The sequence below is a fragment of the Mya arenaria genome, chromosome 2 (genome assembly GCF_026914265.1).
Source record: "Mya arenaria isolate MELC-2E11 chromosome 2, ASM2691426v1".
Lineage (NCBI taxonomy): Eukaryota > Metazoa > Mollusca > Bivalvia > Myida > Myidae > Mya > Mya arenaria.
Genome location: NC_069123.1, coordinates 66,886,064 through 66,902,090, shown reverse-complemented (window position 1 = coordinate 66,902,090; position 16,027 = coordinate 66,886,064). Strand labels below are relative to the sequence as shown.

At 34.5% G+C, this 16,027-nt stretch overlaps 1 protein-coding gene across 1 annotated transcript; it reads right to left on the bottom strand.

Annotated features, from left to right (window-relative positions):
• Positions 1-77: 77 nt before the first annotated feature.
• LOC128208842 (cytosolic Fe-S cluster assembly factor NUBP2 homolog) lies at positions 78-15,257 on the bottom strand. Its single transcript, XM_052912481.1, has 8 exons — positions 15,198-15,257; positions 8,651-8,763; positions 7,632-7,720; positions 6,537-6,646; positions 6,056-6,210; positions 3,823-3,933; positions 3,188-3,257; positions 78-1,419 (listed from the first exon to the last, which is right to left on the bottom strand). Exons 1-8 carry the CDS (start codon positions 15,211-15,213, stop codon positions 1,280-1,282), a joined length of 804 nt encoding a protein of 267 aa, XP_052768441.1. The 5' UTR covers positions 15,214-15,257; the 3' UTR covers positions 78-1,279.
• Positions 15,258-16,027: the final 770 nt, after the last annotated feature.

Sequence of the window (16,027 nt, the reverse complement as noted above, 5' to 3'; positions counted from 1 at the left end):
CACTACAGGCTCAACTACGGATGCCAACACGGCACAGTGACTTCAAACACGACTTCAAAACCATTTGAACTGTGGAGTCTAACAATTATGTTAATTTATCTATAATCAGATTATTACCTTTATTTACAGCCTTTGAAATATCAAATAAGCCTTTTATATGTACCATGCTTAATAAATCAGTGTTGCAGTTTTACAACTCAAAAAAAAACACAAACACGGACTGCACTCCCATAGATAAAAACTCATAAAAAATGCAAATTAAAATGTCTATTCAGTATACTAGAACAAAGAATACAAATATAATATCAATCTGCAAAAATTATACATAGATGATCAGGTTTACATGCCTTATATATCACAGATACAGCAAACATTATTTGACAAAAAATAGATACATCATTAATAAAGAATGATACAAGACAAAAAATCTGAAGGAAATATATATTCCTGTATTACGGCAGATCATATTTTTTTTGATTTCCACTTACATTCAACTTCCTGGCATTTAGGATATGGCACTCAAAATTGAATGGTTAAACATGATGATAGATTGTTAACAATATTGCTGACATAAAAAATAAAACAAAGAAGTACTGTACATAGGATTGATTCCATGATGTCCTTATTCACGGTTTTCTGGTTTTGACTCATTTCGTAACTCAAAGGATTCCAGAAAAAATTACAGAAATTAAACCGTCATTAAAATAAAGCAAATGTACAGAAATGGAAAAAATGGAATTTGGTGCAATCAAAACAGAAAATAAATTAACCATGTCACAATTTAGGCATATATTTAAGAGCATAGGCACACAAATTTCGATGAGGGGAGCAGAAGCAACATGTACATGTAATTACAATGGTCACTAGGAGATGTGGCTAGAGTCCTTAAGACTATAACTGTGAGCAGATTTGCAAGTTTGTTTGAGACATGGGTGGATGAGTGCTATTATTCAGGTTTTATGTTAAAAGAAAAACGCAGAAGATTCTTGAAATGAATCTAACTTAATAGTGCCAGAATATACCATTTAGTTTTAATTCTCAATTTGTTCAAAACACCTAAGGGGTATCCTCCACCACCACACCCATGCCCAGCATTGGTTGCATGTTAACATTTTAAGGGGAAGTCCCTGATAAAGTATATTCTTTTACCACAGAAATGCTATGAAAACATTATAGTATGACACACACGCACACATTCTAGACATGTTTCTAGGCTGGGTCAGCACATTTATGATCATTTCTAGTGTAGCTTCACTGCTAATGAATGTTAACTGTTCCACTAGAAGTCTCTATCGACCTGTATGAGCTTCTTTATGACTGTGTCGAGTGCACAGAACGTGGGTGAGGCCTTGTAGTGCTGCAGGAAATCCTTACCCTCCTCCAGGGACGCTGCCAAGTTTGGGTCCAACGGGATACAGCCTGTAACACAGCAGAAATATTTGTCTGCATGAGTAGAAAGGGTAAACCAAACAGTTGGGTACACTTTTATCATGTTCCAAAGCTAGTGGGATACAGCCTCTAGCATAACAGAACTAAACATGCGGTGAACAGGTTAACTAACTGCTCAGTTTGATACACTTCAATACAGATATAAAAGATGTCAACACAACAGAAATACTAGTACTCATTATGAGAATTGATAAACCAAACAAAGCATACACCAATATGATCACAGATCTAGCAGAAACAAAAACAAGAGATGCTGTTCAAACATCTGCCATCCTGAGCACCATGTTGTCAGGAATATATGGACAAGTGAAAGCAATACAAATGTATGCATGACAGCTGATTTGTCATTCATATTGGATGCCTTTGAGGCAGTTCTAAGATTATGACCATTCAAAGTGTGAGAATAGTAGGTACAGTTTTTAATCAAGTTCAGATGGTGACTGATATTTGCATATAAACATATATCCTCTTAGCAGCAGGAAACAAGTAAATATGACATAAATTTAAATGATCAATGGGTTATAATTTTTTTATAAGAAACGTGACAATAGTCAAGTTCTTGCAACATTTTAGCAATATATGTTAGCTTATAACCACTACTACTAAAAAAACACAATTTGTCAGTCGAGGGAAAGCTTTTTGCATTTAAGGTCACTGTTACCTTGCTTTTGACTCTATGACCACAAAATCAAAAAGGGGTAATCTACTGGTCATCCACAACCTAAATGTCAAGTTTGCCATGGGTGCAGGCATTGTTGAGTTATCACACAGACAAGATTTTTGCAGTCAAGGTCACTTTGACCGATGACCTCTAAAATCATTAGGGTTCATCTACTGGTCAGGCCCAACCTCCAAGTCACGATTAAGGGCCATGGCAGCAGACATTGTCAAGTTATCACTCAGACAAGCTTTGACAACCTTTTTGTGTTAAAGGTCACTGTGATCCTGACCTGATGACCCCTTAAATTAAAAGGGGTCATCTACTGGTCAGGCCCAACCTTCATGTCAAGTTTGATGACCATTAGTCTAGGAATTGTAGAGTTTTCACTCAGACAAGCTTTGGTCTACCGACGGACAGACAGATGGACGGACAGACGGACGAATGTACCAACTAGTGCAAAGCATATACAGCTGTTTTTTTGAAGGGGGGCATAAAAAGACTATTTGGATACATTATGTTCTACTTTATTACTGAAATGTAGTCACTGTACAAAATAAGCAACTGTAAGTAAGTCATTGCATGACTTCATCACCCCAATAACATTCCCCCATTACTCTAGGTAATGTAGTTTTTGAGTGTCACAAGTTCAGAAATGCTGAATTTTGCTAATTCAAGGTGCAGTCTGCTACGAAACCACAGGTGCACAACTTTATCACCTAAACATCATTCCCCTAAGCTGGCATAACTCTTGGTCATGTAGTTTTGAGCAACACCAGTCCAGACATGCCAATTTTTGCAAATTTAAGGGCCATAAATTTGATTTTGATAAGCACAGCGGGACACCAAACTCCAGGAGCACCACTTCATCATCCTATTGAAATTCCCTCAAGGTTTCATGATTCAAGGTAATATAGTTTGGGAATTTTGAGTGACACAAGTTTGCATGGTAATAACGGATGAAATCAAGGACAGAGCTACAGATGCAATCACAGACTTACGCAGGGGCTCACGCACAGATGGCCAAGGGCAAATCTATATGCCCCTCATTTTGGTGGGGGCATAAAAATATAAACTTACCTAGGAATGGGACCTGTGCTTGCTTGGCTAAAGCCTCGCCACCTCCCTTGGAAAACACATTGGTCACCTCCTGTAGTAAGTAAACAAGTAGGCTATATGCATATAAAACTGTAGAGATAAGCTACACCAAGTTGCTACAGGGGATTTCAGCTGTTTCACTGCAATAACAAAATATTCAATACAAGCACAATAAATGTTCATCAATCCTTAGCGAATTGGCACAAAATCACAAAATTGTGCCTTATTTAGTATATTTTGGTGGAACATTGGACATACATATTAAGTTTGGTTTATCCTTTATTATTTTAATTCGAGAGTGATGAAAGCTGTTTATAAGATCACTCTCGAGTCCTATTCTGGGGCAGAAAACTGTGCTGTGTCCATTTTAAAATGCTATGAGAAAGTACCCCTGGTGTAGATTGAACCCATAACCTATTGGGTGAGAGGCAGACACCTAAACCACTAGACCACTCCCATCACTTAATTCAGTTTGACTTTTACAACACTGGTAGGATCTTCCAGAATATCTCGTATAACGATAAGACAGGTACAAATCACTCAGAACTGTTACTAGCACTTAAAATCATATCATGTTCAGCCTTCAAAACTCATAATAAACTTATACATGTACGTACCCCACAGCAAGGGCAGACAAATCCGCTCATGTTTTCCACAATACCCAGGATAGGTACTCCTGTTTTACGGCAGAATGTTAGTTCCCTTCTCACATCACCAATGGCAACTCCCTGTAATAAACAATGTCATATATGTTATACATGTAGTTCAACATGTCAAATTCTATCTTGTGAATATATAAATGCATTCAATGGTTACCATTTCCTAAGTAAGCTAGAGCTGTCACAGAAGGGATGACTACCACCACACTCCCCCTTGACACCACAGGGGATTCTCTTAAAATTGTTTACTATGTAAATTATCTGTAAAAAGATTAAATATAGGCTAAGAAACCCCATTGCTTTACTCAGGCAAATATTAAAATCATTTTTTTGTATATATAAAGGTTTAATGAAGGAAATTAATTCTTTTTTGATGCATGATAATTCTTAAAAAATGTGGTGGGCTTTTCACATGATTTTCCAGCTCGGCCAAATCTACTGGAAATGCCTGTTTATGGTAAAAGAAAGGGGCCGTCAGATAAAAAAAAAACACTATTAGATTTGAAGTAATAAATCACTTTTTGACAATTTCATAATTTTGTATGACAATTACAGGTAGTAAATTGTGACCTTGACCCTTCACTTTTATAACGAGTTCCTGTGCACACTGTGTCCCTGCAGTTGATGTGGAAGAGCTGCACTGAATTTGGTTCAAATCACAAAAAGGTCCTGAGATTGAAGGTTGCTACATGTTTAGTTTGTGATCTTGACTTTGGACAAGTAGATCCTGTTGATGTAGATTACAGTAATCTTGAACTTCTGATGTGCCAATAAATATTCTGTTCTGTTCAAATTGAAATGCAAACACACAACAGCTTTCAACATTTTGAACTAAGCTTGTGACCTTAAACCTGGCCTGACTGTTGTTCATGGCAAATCATATCAGGATGTTCTAATTCCTAAGAAACACTAAAGCTAGTTCAGTGCTGTTTAAGTTACAAACTAGACAAATCAATCTATAAACTAAGAAAATTGACCCATAAAATTCTAATGTTATATGGTTCTTTTGAAATTGGATATGTAACAGTAAACACCGCTTACTACTCATCGTGACATTCTTAGTACATTATAATGGAAGTTTGGCATATCTGTATATCAAACAATTCCCTTAAAAAAGATGTGCCTTTATGGAACAAAGATATGATGAACAAGGGTGCCAACTGTGTCAAAATACACCCATCCTTTTTCAGGACATTAGGTTTGGTGATAACTGATTATATGTTAGCTAAATTTACAGACCGGAAACTTTAAATACAGTTAATGCCAATTCAAGGGTCATAACTCTGGACCCAGGAGTGACTAAAGCAACATAGCTGGATATCAAACTTTACTGAGACATTCTTCCCTTAAATATTCAGACCAAATGTTCTGATGATTGCACAAAAGCTTCAAAAGTTATTGATCAGACTAGACCAATGTAGGTATTTTTTATATAATTACAGGGTGATAACTCTCATATGACTGGAGCGATATTGCTGGTAATCAAACTTTTCCAGGATATTATGGCAATATGCCCATATACATTCTGACCAAATAAAGTGATGATTGGACAAGGCTTTTAAAGTAATTGATTGAACAAGACCATTTTAGGTAATTTCTATTATCAAAGGGTGATAACTCTTGAGTGACTCAAGTGATACGAATAGTTAACCAAATTGTCTAAGTATTATGCAAATAGACACTCTGACCATAATTGGTGATGATTGGACAAAGGCTTCTAAAGTTATTGATTGGACAGGACTGATTTTAGCTTTCTATAATTAAACTATGATTCAGAATAGAAAGAAAAACCAACAGAAAAAATAAATGACAGACTGATGGAGTGACTGACAGACAGACAACACAAAAACAATTCCCACCTCCTAAAACCTTCCATTTGCAGGAGATAAACAGAAATCACTTATACTAGCAAAAATAAAATAAGGTCGTTAAAAAAAGCATTTGGTCCAGACAATATTGTTTCTTATACATGAAGATTCAATCATCATTCATTATAATTGGATTTTGACTAAACAGTCAACTTTAACATTAGATGTAGAAGGACTTAAATAGGACCCAGAAATTTGTTTCTTATATCTGAAATTTCGTTATGCCAGAAGCAACTATGAGCAGAGTTTACTGCACAAATTTTAAATGTTTTTTTTATATTTTATAAATATGCATGGCAAACTTTAAATCATGAGCATATAACCTGAGGTGTTGTAACGAGTAGAGCTCCATCTGGATTGTAAGCTTTAAGGCCCTCTATGACCGCAATGTGTTCATCGGACGTGCCAGGAGGCGTGTCTATAACCAGGTAGTCTATGTCACGCCACACCACATCACTCAGGAACTGCTTTATCATGGCTAAAACAATGGCTATGTTAAGTACCATCATTTGAAGAGCTGTACAGACCATAAACCTTTAAGACATACACATTGTACAGCCTAATGTTTCTCAAATCATCACTTATTGAAATGGGGCCAAATTAGCCATGGTTGGTTGTGATTTGAATTATTTGATTAATTTTATTTCTACTTAATAAATGATGCAGTAATGAATGACTCTTTCCTGAACTTGGCCTAATGTGCTACCTTTTCTGATAAAAATAGGACATGTCATTTCAAAGTGAAAATCAATTTTATAAATGGACCGATTAGGAAACACAAGTAGAGTCACATTATAATATTACCATTCTTCTTTGGTCCCCTCCATACCACAGCATCGTCACGGTTTTCTATGAGGAAACCAATGGACATAACGCCAAGCTGTTGTTCCTTGTCCACATACACAGGCAACCAGCTGGAATATATACATGAACACATATATTTAAGGTTTATTTTATCATGAACTTGAACTGCTATATTTGACCTGTAAATTTTCAGATTTGACTTTGACACAAAACCTTTGTACATTTTTCATCTCTAAATTGCATTGATTTATTTGACTATTTCTACTTCTTGAACTCCTAGTGTAATAAGAGTTAAGTTGCTCAAAACTATTTTAATTCATGATTTACAACATTACCCTAATCATGCTCATTTGCACAATGTCACGCAAGAATAAATGTGATCTTATGCTCTAGGAGAAAATGGAGTACACACTTGGCCGGCAAGGTGACCACAAACCAAGGTTTCAACATTATTCATTAAGTCATGGCCCATATTTGCCACAGTGCAAACATAAAGAACACTGTCAGTTTAAAAAAATGAACATAAATAATAATGCAAGACAAGTTATGTTAACACCCAACCTGTAGAAAGGTCAGAATTTCAAAAATTGTTTTAAAGAGAATGAGAGAATAAAATGTAATTTAAATATTGCTTAAAGTTTGACAAAATTTGTTACAGAACATTTTTTATTGAGTAAAAGTAAAGTAAGTTTATCATTATTATCATGTTTGTTTTAAATTTCAATGAGTTAAGATAATAACTCATAACTTTAGTAAACCAGAGACATATGATTGTCACTTTGTGCCCTTAGAGGTCAGGCCCCAATTTCTAAAAACTTCCCCTATAACAGGATTAAGCTAATCTGCGTAATATTTACTTCTTTAATAGTTTTCATACTTTAGATAGGAATTATCTTCATGATAATCACAATAAACTATTTTTCATTTATCAAAACTCAATTTAAGTATATATGGCTAATTGAAATAAGCTTCTTAAGCCAGTTACGCTTAAAAGTTTCGAGAAATTGGGGCCAGAAGTTGGAGCGGTGAGGCCTTGTTGAGAAGCGAGAGCACTAACCACAGGGCTTAATCATATCCCATCTTATTCAAACTTACCCTTCTGGGCACTGGTGGACATCATGACCTTCCAGTCCAAACATTTTGGGCACACTTGGACCACATAGATCTACATCCAACAAACCAACCTGTTGTTAAATACAAACATACCATCATTTTCATGATAACAATAAGCATTTCAAACTGCACGCCAAATATCATGAATATACTTAAGTTAAATCTCAATCAAAATCTCAGCTCTTTTTACCACATATCTGCATGATTCAGCATTTTATATACTTTACTTTTTCGCATAATCCATCATAGTTAATGTTGATAAAACATTTGGTCAATCTGTTATAAGAAAATTATTTTAGAACAAAAATTGTGCTTGGGTCCAATTCATTAATTTTAAGTTATTACTCAAGTGCATTTTGTGCTCTAGAAATAATTTTCTTTAGGATATTTAGCAACGATGTTTATCAGCATTATTCACAAAAGAATGTTGAAAGAGTCAAACATCAAGCAAAATAAGGACAACCACAGCATCAGCACAAACAATGATTCCATGTTTTTAAAATATAATACATTAAAAACAAATATGTTTATTTTTAAATAATTATGGGAAAACAAATGTCTTAGAATAGGGGAAAAATACTTTTTATCAATTGGGAAGTGGAAGAATTCCAGTGAAAAAGCGCTGTAAAATTTCTTCTTCCTTATAAAAAATGAGTGAGTGAAAAATGACTGAATGAGTCAGTTTCTATTTTCAAAAATAATCTGTCAATAAACCAGATTGTCAGATACATACACGTACTAAGAGATTTAGATAAATATAGGTACACGCAAATTGTGAAGCATATACCTTAAAATAACCTATAACCTATAATAACAGGTACTAAACATATTCATTTACAGCTCAGTACCATTTCAGCACAAATAAACCAATTTTCACTATGATCTGCATTATGTAGGATGAATTGTACTGGGCCAAAAATGCCTAAAGAATCATTTGAATAATAAAAAGTAATTACAGGTACACAAAAATTAAATGTCAAATTATGGTAAAGACATGGTACCTTTTTCCCTGCATGCTTCAGTCCCAAAGCAAGTTGAGATGCCACTGTGCTTTTGCCAACTCCACCTTTTCCTGACAACACGAGAATAACATGCCTTACAGTTGACAAATGATCTGGAAAAAATGGACGTTAAAAACTGAAAGCATGAACATATTTATTATATACTTTCCAGTGGTTCATACAATATTCTCTATTCCTTGCTAGTAATAGTGATTGTTTAGCTGCCTAGTTTTGTAGTGATGTGGTGTGGTGAGGTCTGGTGGGCAAATACTAAAAATCCTAGGCTTAATCCCCCTACATGACACAAACATTCCCTCACTTAAATGAAGACTGACAATGCTAACAGGTTTTGGGATGCACTTTGAACATTGTTTACAGGACAAAGTTGATTTAATACTATATCATTTACATAACTGGAAAGAACATTCATCTTCTTATCATTATAAGTTAACCTTTATGAAATAATATTCCATTAAAATTAAAAACTAAATTAACAAGAGGGCCATAATGACCCTAAAACGCTCACCTAAGCAAAGGGCCGCAACTCTTGTGATAAAGCATTAATAAAAATGCTGCAATTTAAACATATCTTTACTGATGACGATGCCTTGTTTTATATTTGTAAAGGGTCATGTAATGAAGCTACCTGGAAAGTTTCATTGAATTTGACCTGGTAGTTTCAGAGATTTTTTTAAAGCAAAACAGTAAGACGGCCATTTTGTTGTTGTTGTTGAACAATCTCAATGCCTTGTTGTATTTTGTATAGGGTCATGCAATGAAGCTTCCTGTGAAGTTTCAGTGAATTTGGCCTGGTAGTTTCAGAGGAGATGTTTTTTAAAGCAAAAGAAGTTGGCAATTTTGTTGTTGTTGATCAATCATGACCCCTTGTTGTATTTTTTTGGAGAGGGTCACCCAAGGAAGCTTCCTGTAAAGTTTCATTGAATTTGGACTGGTAGCTTCAGAAAAGATGTTTCTTTAAAGCAAAACAGGAAGTCAGCCATTTTGTTGTTGCTGTTGTTGTTGTTGATCAATAATGACCTGTTGTTGTATTTTTGTAGAGGGTCACCCAAGGAAGCTTCCTGTAGTTTTAGAGGAGATGTTTGTTTAAAGCAAAACAGGAAGTTGGCGATTGCGTTGTTGTTGTTGATGATCAATCGTGACCCCTTGTTGTATTTTTGTAGAGGGTCATCCAAGGAAGCTTACTGTAAATTTTCAATTAATATGGACTGGTAGTTTCAGAGGAGATGTTTTTCAAAGCAAAACAGGAAGTCGGCCATTTTGTTGTTGTTGTTGTTGTTGCTGATCAATCATGACCTGTTGTTGTATTTTTTTAGAGGGTCACCCAAAGAAGCTTCCTGTAGTTTTAGAGGAGATGTTTTTTTTAAAGCAAAACAGGAAGTTGGCTATTTCCTTGTTGTTGCTGTTGTTGATCAATAATGACCGGGCCTTGTTGTATTTTTGTAGAGGGTTACCCAAGGAAGCTCCCTGAAAAGTTTCATTGAATTTGGACTTGTAGTTTCAGAGGAGATGTTTTTTAAAGCAAAACAGGAAGTAAGCCATTTTGTTGTTGTTGCTGTTGTTGTTGTTGTTGATCAATCATGACCCCTTGTTGTATTTTTGTAGAGGGTCACCAAAGGTAGCTTCCTGTAAAGTTTCATTTAATTTGGACTGGTAGTTTCAGAGTAGATGTTTTTTAGGCAAAACAGGAAGTCAGCTATTTTGTTGTTGTTGCTGTTGTTGCTGTTGTTGATTATTCGTGACCCCTTGTTGTATTTTTGTAGAGGGTCACCAAAGGTAGCTTCCTGTAAAGTTTCATTTAATTAGGACTGGTAGTTTCAGAGTAGATGTTTTTTAGGCAAAACAGGAAGTCAGCCATTTTGTTGTTGTTGCTGTTGTTGCTGTTGTTGATCATTCGTGACCCCTTATTGTATTTTTGTAGAGGGTCACCCAAGGACACTTCCTGTGGAGTTTCATTAAATTTGGACTTGTAGTTTCAGAGGAGATGTTTTTTTAAAGCAAAACAGGAAGTCAGCCATTTTGTTGTTGTTGCCGTTGTTGTTGTTGTTGATCAATCTTGACCCCTTGTTGTATTTTCGTAAAGGGTCACCCAAGGAAGATTCCTGTCAAGTTTCATTGAATTTGGACTTGTAGTTTCAGAGGAGATGCATTTTAAAGTTAAACAGGAAGTCAGTCATTTTGTTGTTGTTGTTGTTGTTGATCAATCTTGACCCCTTGTTGTATTTTCGTAAAGGGTCACCCAAGGAAGATTCCTGTCAAGTTTCATTGAGTTTGGACTGGTAGTTTGAGAAGGAGATGTTTTTTTTAAGGAAAACAGGAAGTTGGCCATTTTGTTGTTATTGTTGTTTGATCAATCATAACCCCTTTTTGTAGAGGGCCACCCACGGAAGCTTCCTGTAAAGTTTCATTGAATTCGGCCAGGTAGTTTCAGAGGAGATGTTTTTTAAGCAATTGTTGACGGACGGACGGACAGACTGACACAATCAGACTGTAAAACAACATGAATATCGAACAAATCAGAATTTGTTATAAAATACATGTATTTTTTAACCTTGATTTGATGAATAACACTTTGAAGGGCATAAAAGGAATCTTGAAATAAAGGAATTAAAATTGCAGTAAAACTCCAAATGTACAAATCTTATAAGAGACAACATTTTACAGTACATCATGTACAAAATGTTTCCAAGAGCTGTTTAGAGTTTATGAAAAACATCCCTTTGCACACTGATCTATTATTATAAAACAGCTCTTTTATAAAAACTACATTGTAGTTGGAAAATCCAGTAATGTTTGAACTGTATTTAAAGCAGAATTCTCACAGATTGACCATTTGACAACTTGTTTTATTTTATGTCTTCAAATGAGCCATTTTTGTCCTGGAAAATAGTGATATAAGGCTGTTGACAGAGGAGTAGATCCAAGTTTTTGATATTTATTTCAAAAATTGATTTTATGGCTTTAAAACAAATGAAATTTTCATCAGTTTTTCAACTGACATAATGTTTTAATGTGAGTAGTCTTATATAACTGAATTGAAGACATTGGTGCCAAAATCAGCTTATTTTGAGAAAAAAATCAAATCTGTCAAACTAACCTGACAGTTTTGTTGTATTCTATTTCAAATATCACTTAAAATCATGATTTTGATGTGAAAATTTCATCTTTAGTTTTTTAATGTTTACATTGACACCATTGCAAAATACCCACATGTATAGAACCTGGTTGAATTGTAATGTAACCATATATTAAATATTCTAACATTTATTGAACATAAAATATTTTATATCGCGTAAGGTATTGGCAGGGGAAACATATTACCAAGGTATTCATAAACACTATGACATGTGTTGCATTCTAAATTTATTTGTCAGTTTTGATGGATTATTATCTCATAAAAGCTTACTTATAGTCTTAAATCGATTGGGATTTAAATGCTCTTTCTAGAAACCAGTTGGAGAGTAGATCTTGAACATACCGTATTATATCATGCATAGGACGCACTTTTTTACCTCCAATTATCGTCTTAAAAATTGCCTGCGTCCTTTCTATGCTATTAGAATTTCATCTGTTTTTTTCCAAGTCCATTTCAGGTCGAAAATATCGGACCGGGGAAGAACGCGGTAATAGTAAGTATCTGTACTGCGTCACCGAAGTGAACAACTGACAAAGGTAAAATCATGCCAGTTAACACACGCAGAAATATATTGAATGTTTACTTTAAAATGATTTATTGAGAAATAAATTGAAAACAAACACTAGTGTTTACTTTTTTTACTAAAGGGACGCTACTCACAAAAACTCGATGTGAGTCAGCACTTTAACTGGATTGAGTTATAACGGCAACGGAAAATCGGGAAAGGAAGTTTTTATCAATTAATCGTTGTTCATGATTTTAATGTTTCGATATTTTACAAAACATTTTGTTGTATGTTACTGTTTTAAAAAAAAATAAAGGAATGTGCATAACGCAGAGTAGCATTATTGTCACTATCAAATCTTTTCAAATGTGCGAAGGTGTGAAAAACACCCGATGTCTATCATTAGAAAAACATCAATAGAACAAACTATTGCGATGGTAATACCGTATTGTTGTTTGTTCGCACTTTACCCGAGGTGCCTTCTGCTGGCAAGGCTAATTACCGACAAGCAATAATTATGCTGACATGCTTTAATCCGCGCAGCGACAAGCCTTATCAAAACAATCATTAGTTTTGACAATACACAGTTTTGCAACGGTTGCAACGGTTGACAGTCATTCAGAAGGCATGTCGGGAGATGCAACGGTTGCAACGGTTGACTGTCAGTCAGAACTAGTCTATTACAGCATTTGTATAAGTCTTATATTATGCGTGAATGTTCTCAAAATGTCAAGACATATATCATTGTTGTGTACGTTTAATTACCGAAATACGACGATAATTATCGAAATACACAAGACACTTATCGAAAAATGCCTTTTATACAATTTTTGTTTGTTTTTTTACTTCAATATATGTTATAAATACTTTAACAACCTCAATTTTTCGGCTCCGATTTTGATTATATATTAAGGGGTTTTACCCGTTTTCTCAACGATTTTTTTGCCTGCGTCCTATCTATGCTAGCGTCCTATACATGATATAATACGGTGTTTTTTTTCAAAATACCTTCCTGATTTGTTGAGATAGCAAACATATTTTTTCTAAACAGCACACTTAAGCTAGTTTTTAATTAGAAACATACAAAATCAGCTGGGCTATGGTTCAGAAAAAGGTGTACAAATGGGGTCAAATTCTTGCTTAAAAGTAGTAGTTCTTGGACATTTATGAGCATGTCCTAACATGACATTCCATGATGTCTGACATACTAAAATGTTTGTTGCATACTAGAGCTATTCACTTAAAGCTCGATTCGATTCGATCCCCATATATATATGTTGATTCGATTATTTTCGATTTGATTCAGGCTTTACTTACTGCTGCTATTTAATATTAAGTTGCATATTTAAAGGTTGTTTAATTATTGCAATTATGAAAAACTAAGACAGTGTTTATCAAGAACAAATTTGAATTTACAAAACTTTCTGTTTACAAAGTTAAATAACAAAAGAAACATCACAAACTTATAACATAAAATTATTTTGATAAATTTTAAATGAATAACAAAACATGACAAGGTTTTGTTATTCATTTAAATTTCATTAACAGATAGTTTCTGTTATAAATGTGCGGTGTTTTTCTGTACATGTCTAATTTGACGATTTTACAGACTTTAAGTTTGAGCACATTGATGGAGTGTTTCCATTTCAATTGCTGCATTAGATATGTCGAGCTACTGGACTTTGGATAACTAATGTCATCGAAATAAATTTTACATGTTGCTTTTTTAATCAATCTGTGGCGGAGCCCGAAATGAGACCACTCTCTTGATTTTAGTTTTTAGGAGCATCTTTCAATGAGGGAGACGCCATGTAGGCTTGTAAGAATCAAACTCTATTGATTGGATCGCAGATTAATTATCAACCATTTGTAGGCCGCGTAATAAAAGTTGACATGTTTAGAATGTGGATACAATGGGTCATTTTGGGGTTTCCATATAAAATCAAATCGGGGGGGTTTAAAACCTGTTTTTCGATGCATCGGAGCGAATGGACACACAACAATGCTGCATAGCTAGAAAATACGATTAGTGTTAAAAAGCTTTTCTGAATAACTGAGTGATTTTTACCAGGCACATGATATTCTTCTTGAAAACAAAACAAAAATCTTGACTGTCTGAGAATTATTTCTGCCAGAACCATGAACATATATCCCCTTACTAGTATGTACATTTTTTATGATATTGAATCAACTTTACCTGAGATTTTAATCAGATTCTATCAAACTTATTTTATTCCGGTGTAAAAAAATACAATAAGTCGGACTATCTTATTGCAGAATACGATAAGTTGGACATCATTTTGGAAAGCTATTGGGATTGTCTCAGTTGTAAGTTTTTATGACCGATAATGTCAGGAATATAAATGGTGACCAGTCAGCATAGTAATGGTCATGATTATAAAGACTACAAACCACTCTGCCTGTGCCTTGTGGTCGGGACAAAAACATTGTTCTTTTACTGCTTAACTCCTTTAAAAATAAAACTCTATTGAATCGAAGATTTGATAAAAAAGATTTTCGTTTCATGTGTATACTCCATTAATTGAGCGCCAAGTGTTAAAAGCAAACATTGACATTTTCCGCTTGATATTAAGTCGGAACATTGTTGACAATCGCGAAAATATATAATATTTGATATATAACATTAAAACATATAAAAAAGAGACACACAAAACTAGATTTTATAAGTGATATTAAGTTGGAACATTGTTGACAATCGCGAAAATATATAATATTTGATATATAACATTAAAACATATAAAAAAGAGACACAAAAAACAAGATTTTATAAGTGCAACTATAAAGAGAATTTGCCATTGAGGTGTTGTAAACGTGTCAAATTAAAACAAACCCAGGGGCACACTGGAATGCTTGGGAAATACTCTTACCAGTGGGTGCGTCCATGTTTAATTATTAAAACTCGGCTTCAGAAACAATGTGTATGAAATTGCGGTACACCTTAGTGATTGGCAAGACACCATCTCCATTCACATCAAGTTCGGTTTATGGTCCTATAACACATTGATTTTCCAAATTGAATTCATGCTTTATGGTTATTGTATAAAACAATAAGTTGATTATTTATGTCGGATATGAAATTCCGAGCGATAAAACTAGCATAATAGCTGTTTACTGATCTTGGTTTACTTGAATTGTTGAGTGAGTGAACAAATAGATAGATAGATAGATGGATGGATGGATGGATGGATGGATGGATGGATGGATGGATGATGGATGGATGGATGGATGGATGGATGTGGATGGATGTGGATGGATGGATGGATGGATGGATGGATGGATGGATGGATGGATGGATGGATAGATAGATAGATAACAAATATATAATTAAAAAAATTGATATAAAACATAACAGTTATATGACCAAGAGTTAAGTTTCTTAAGATGTACACAGTCTTACATTGGTTAATTGTCTATTAATGTTCCAAGTTGCTGTATTCAATTTCTTTGAATAGTTTCTGATATTGGGCCTCAGATAGAAGAAGAAGAAGAAGAAGAAGAAGAAGAAGAAGAAGAAGAAGAAGAAGAAGAAGAAGAAGAAGAAGAAGAAGAAGAAGAAGAAGAAGAAGAAGAAGAAGAAGAAAAAGAAGAAGGAAGAAGAAGAAGAAGAAGAAGAAGAAGAAGTACATTCGAAAACTTATGAAAGATATGTTATCTAAGTTAAATGAAGGGGGGGGGGGGGGTAGACGGGAAATGCCTA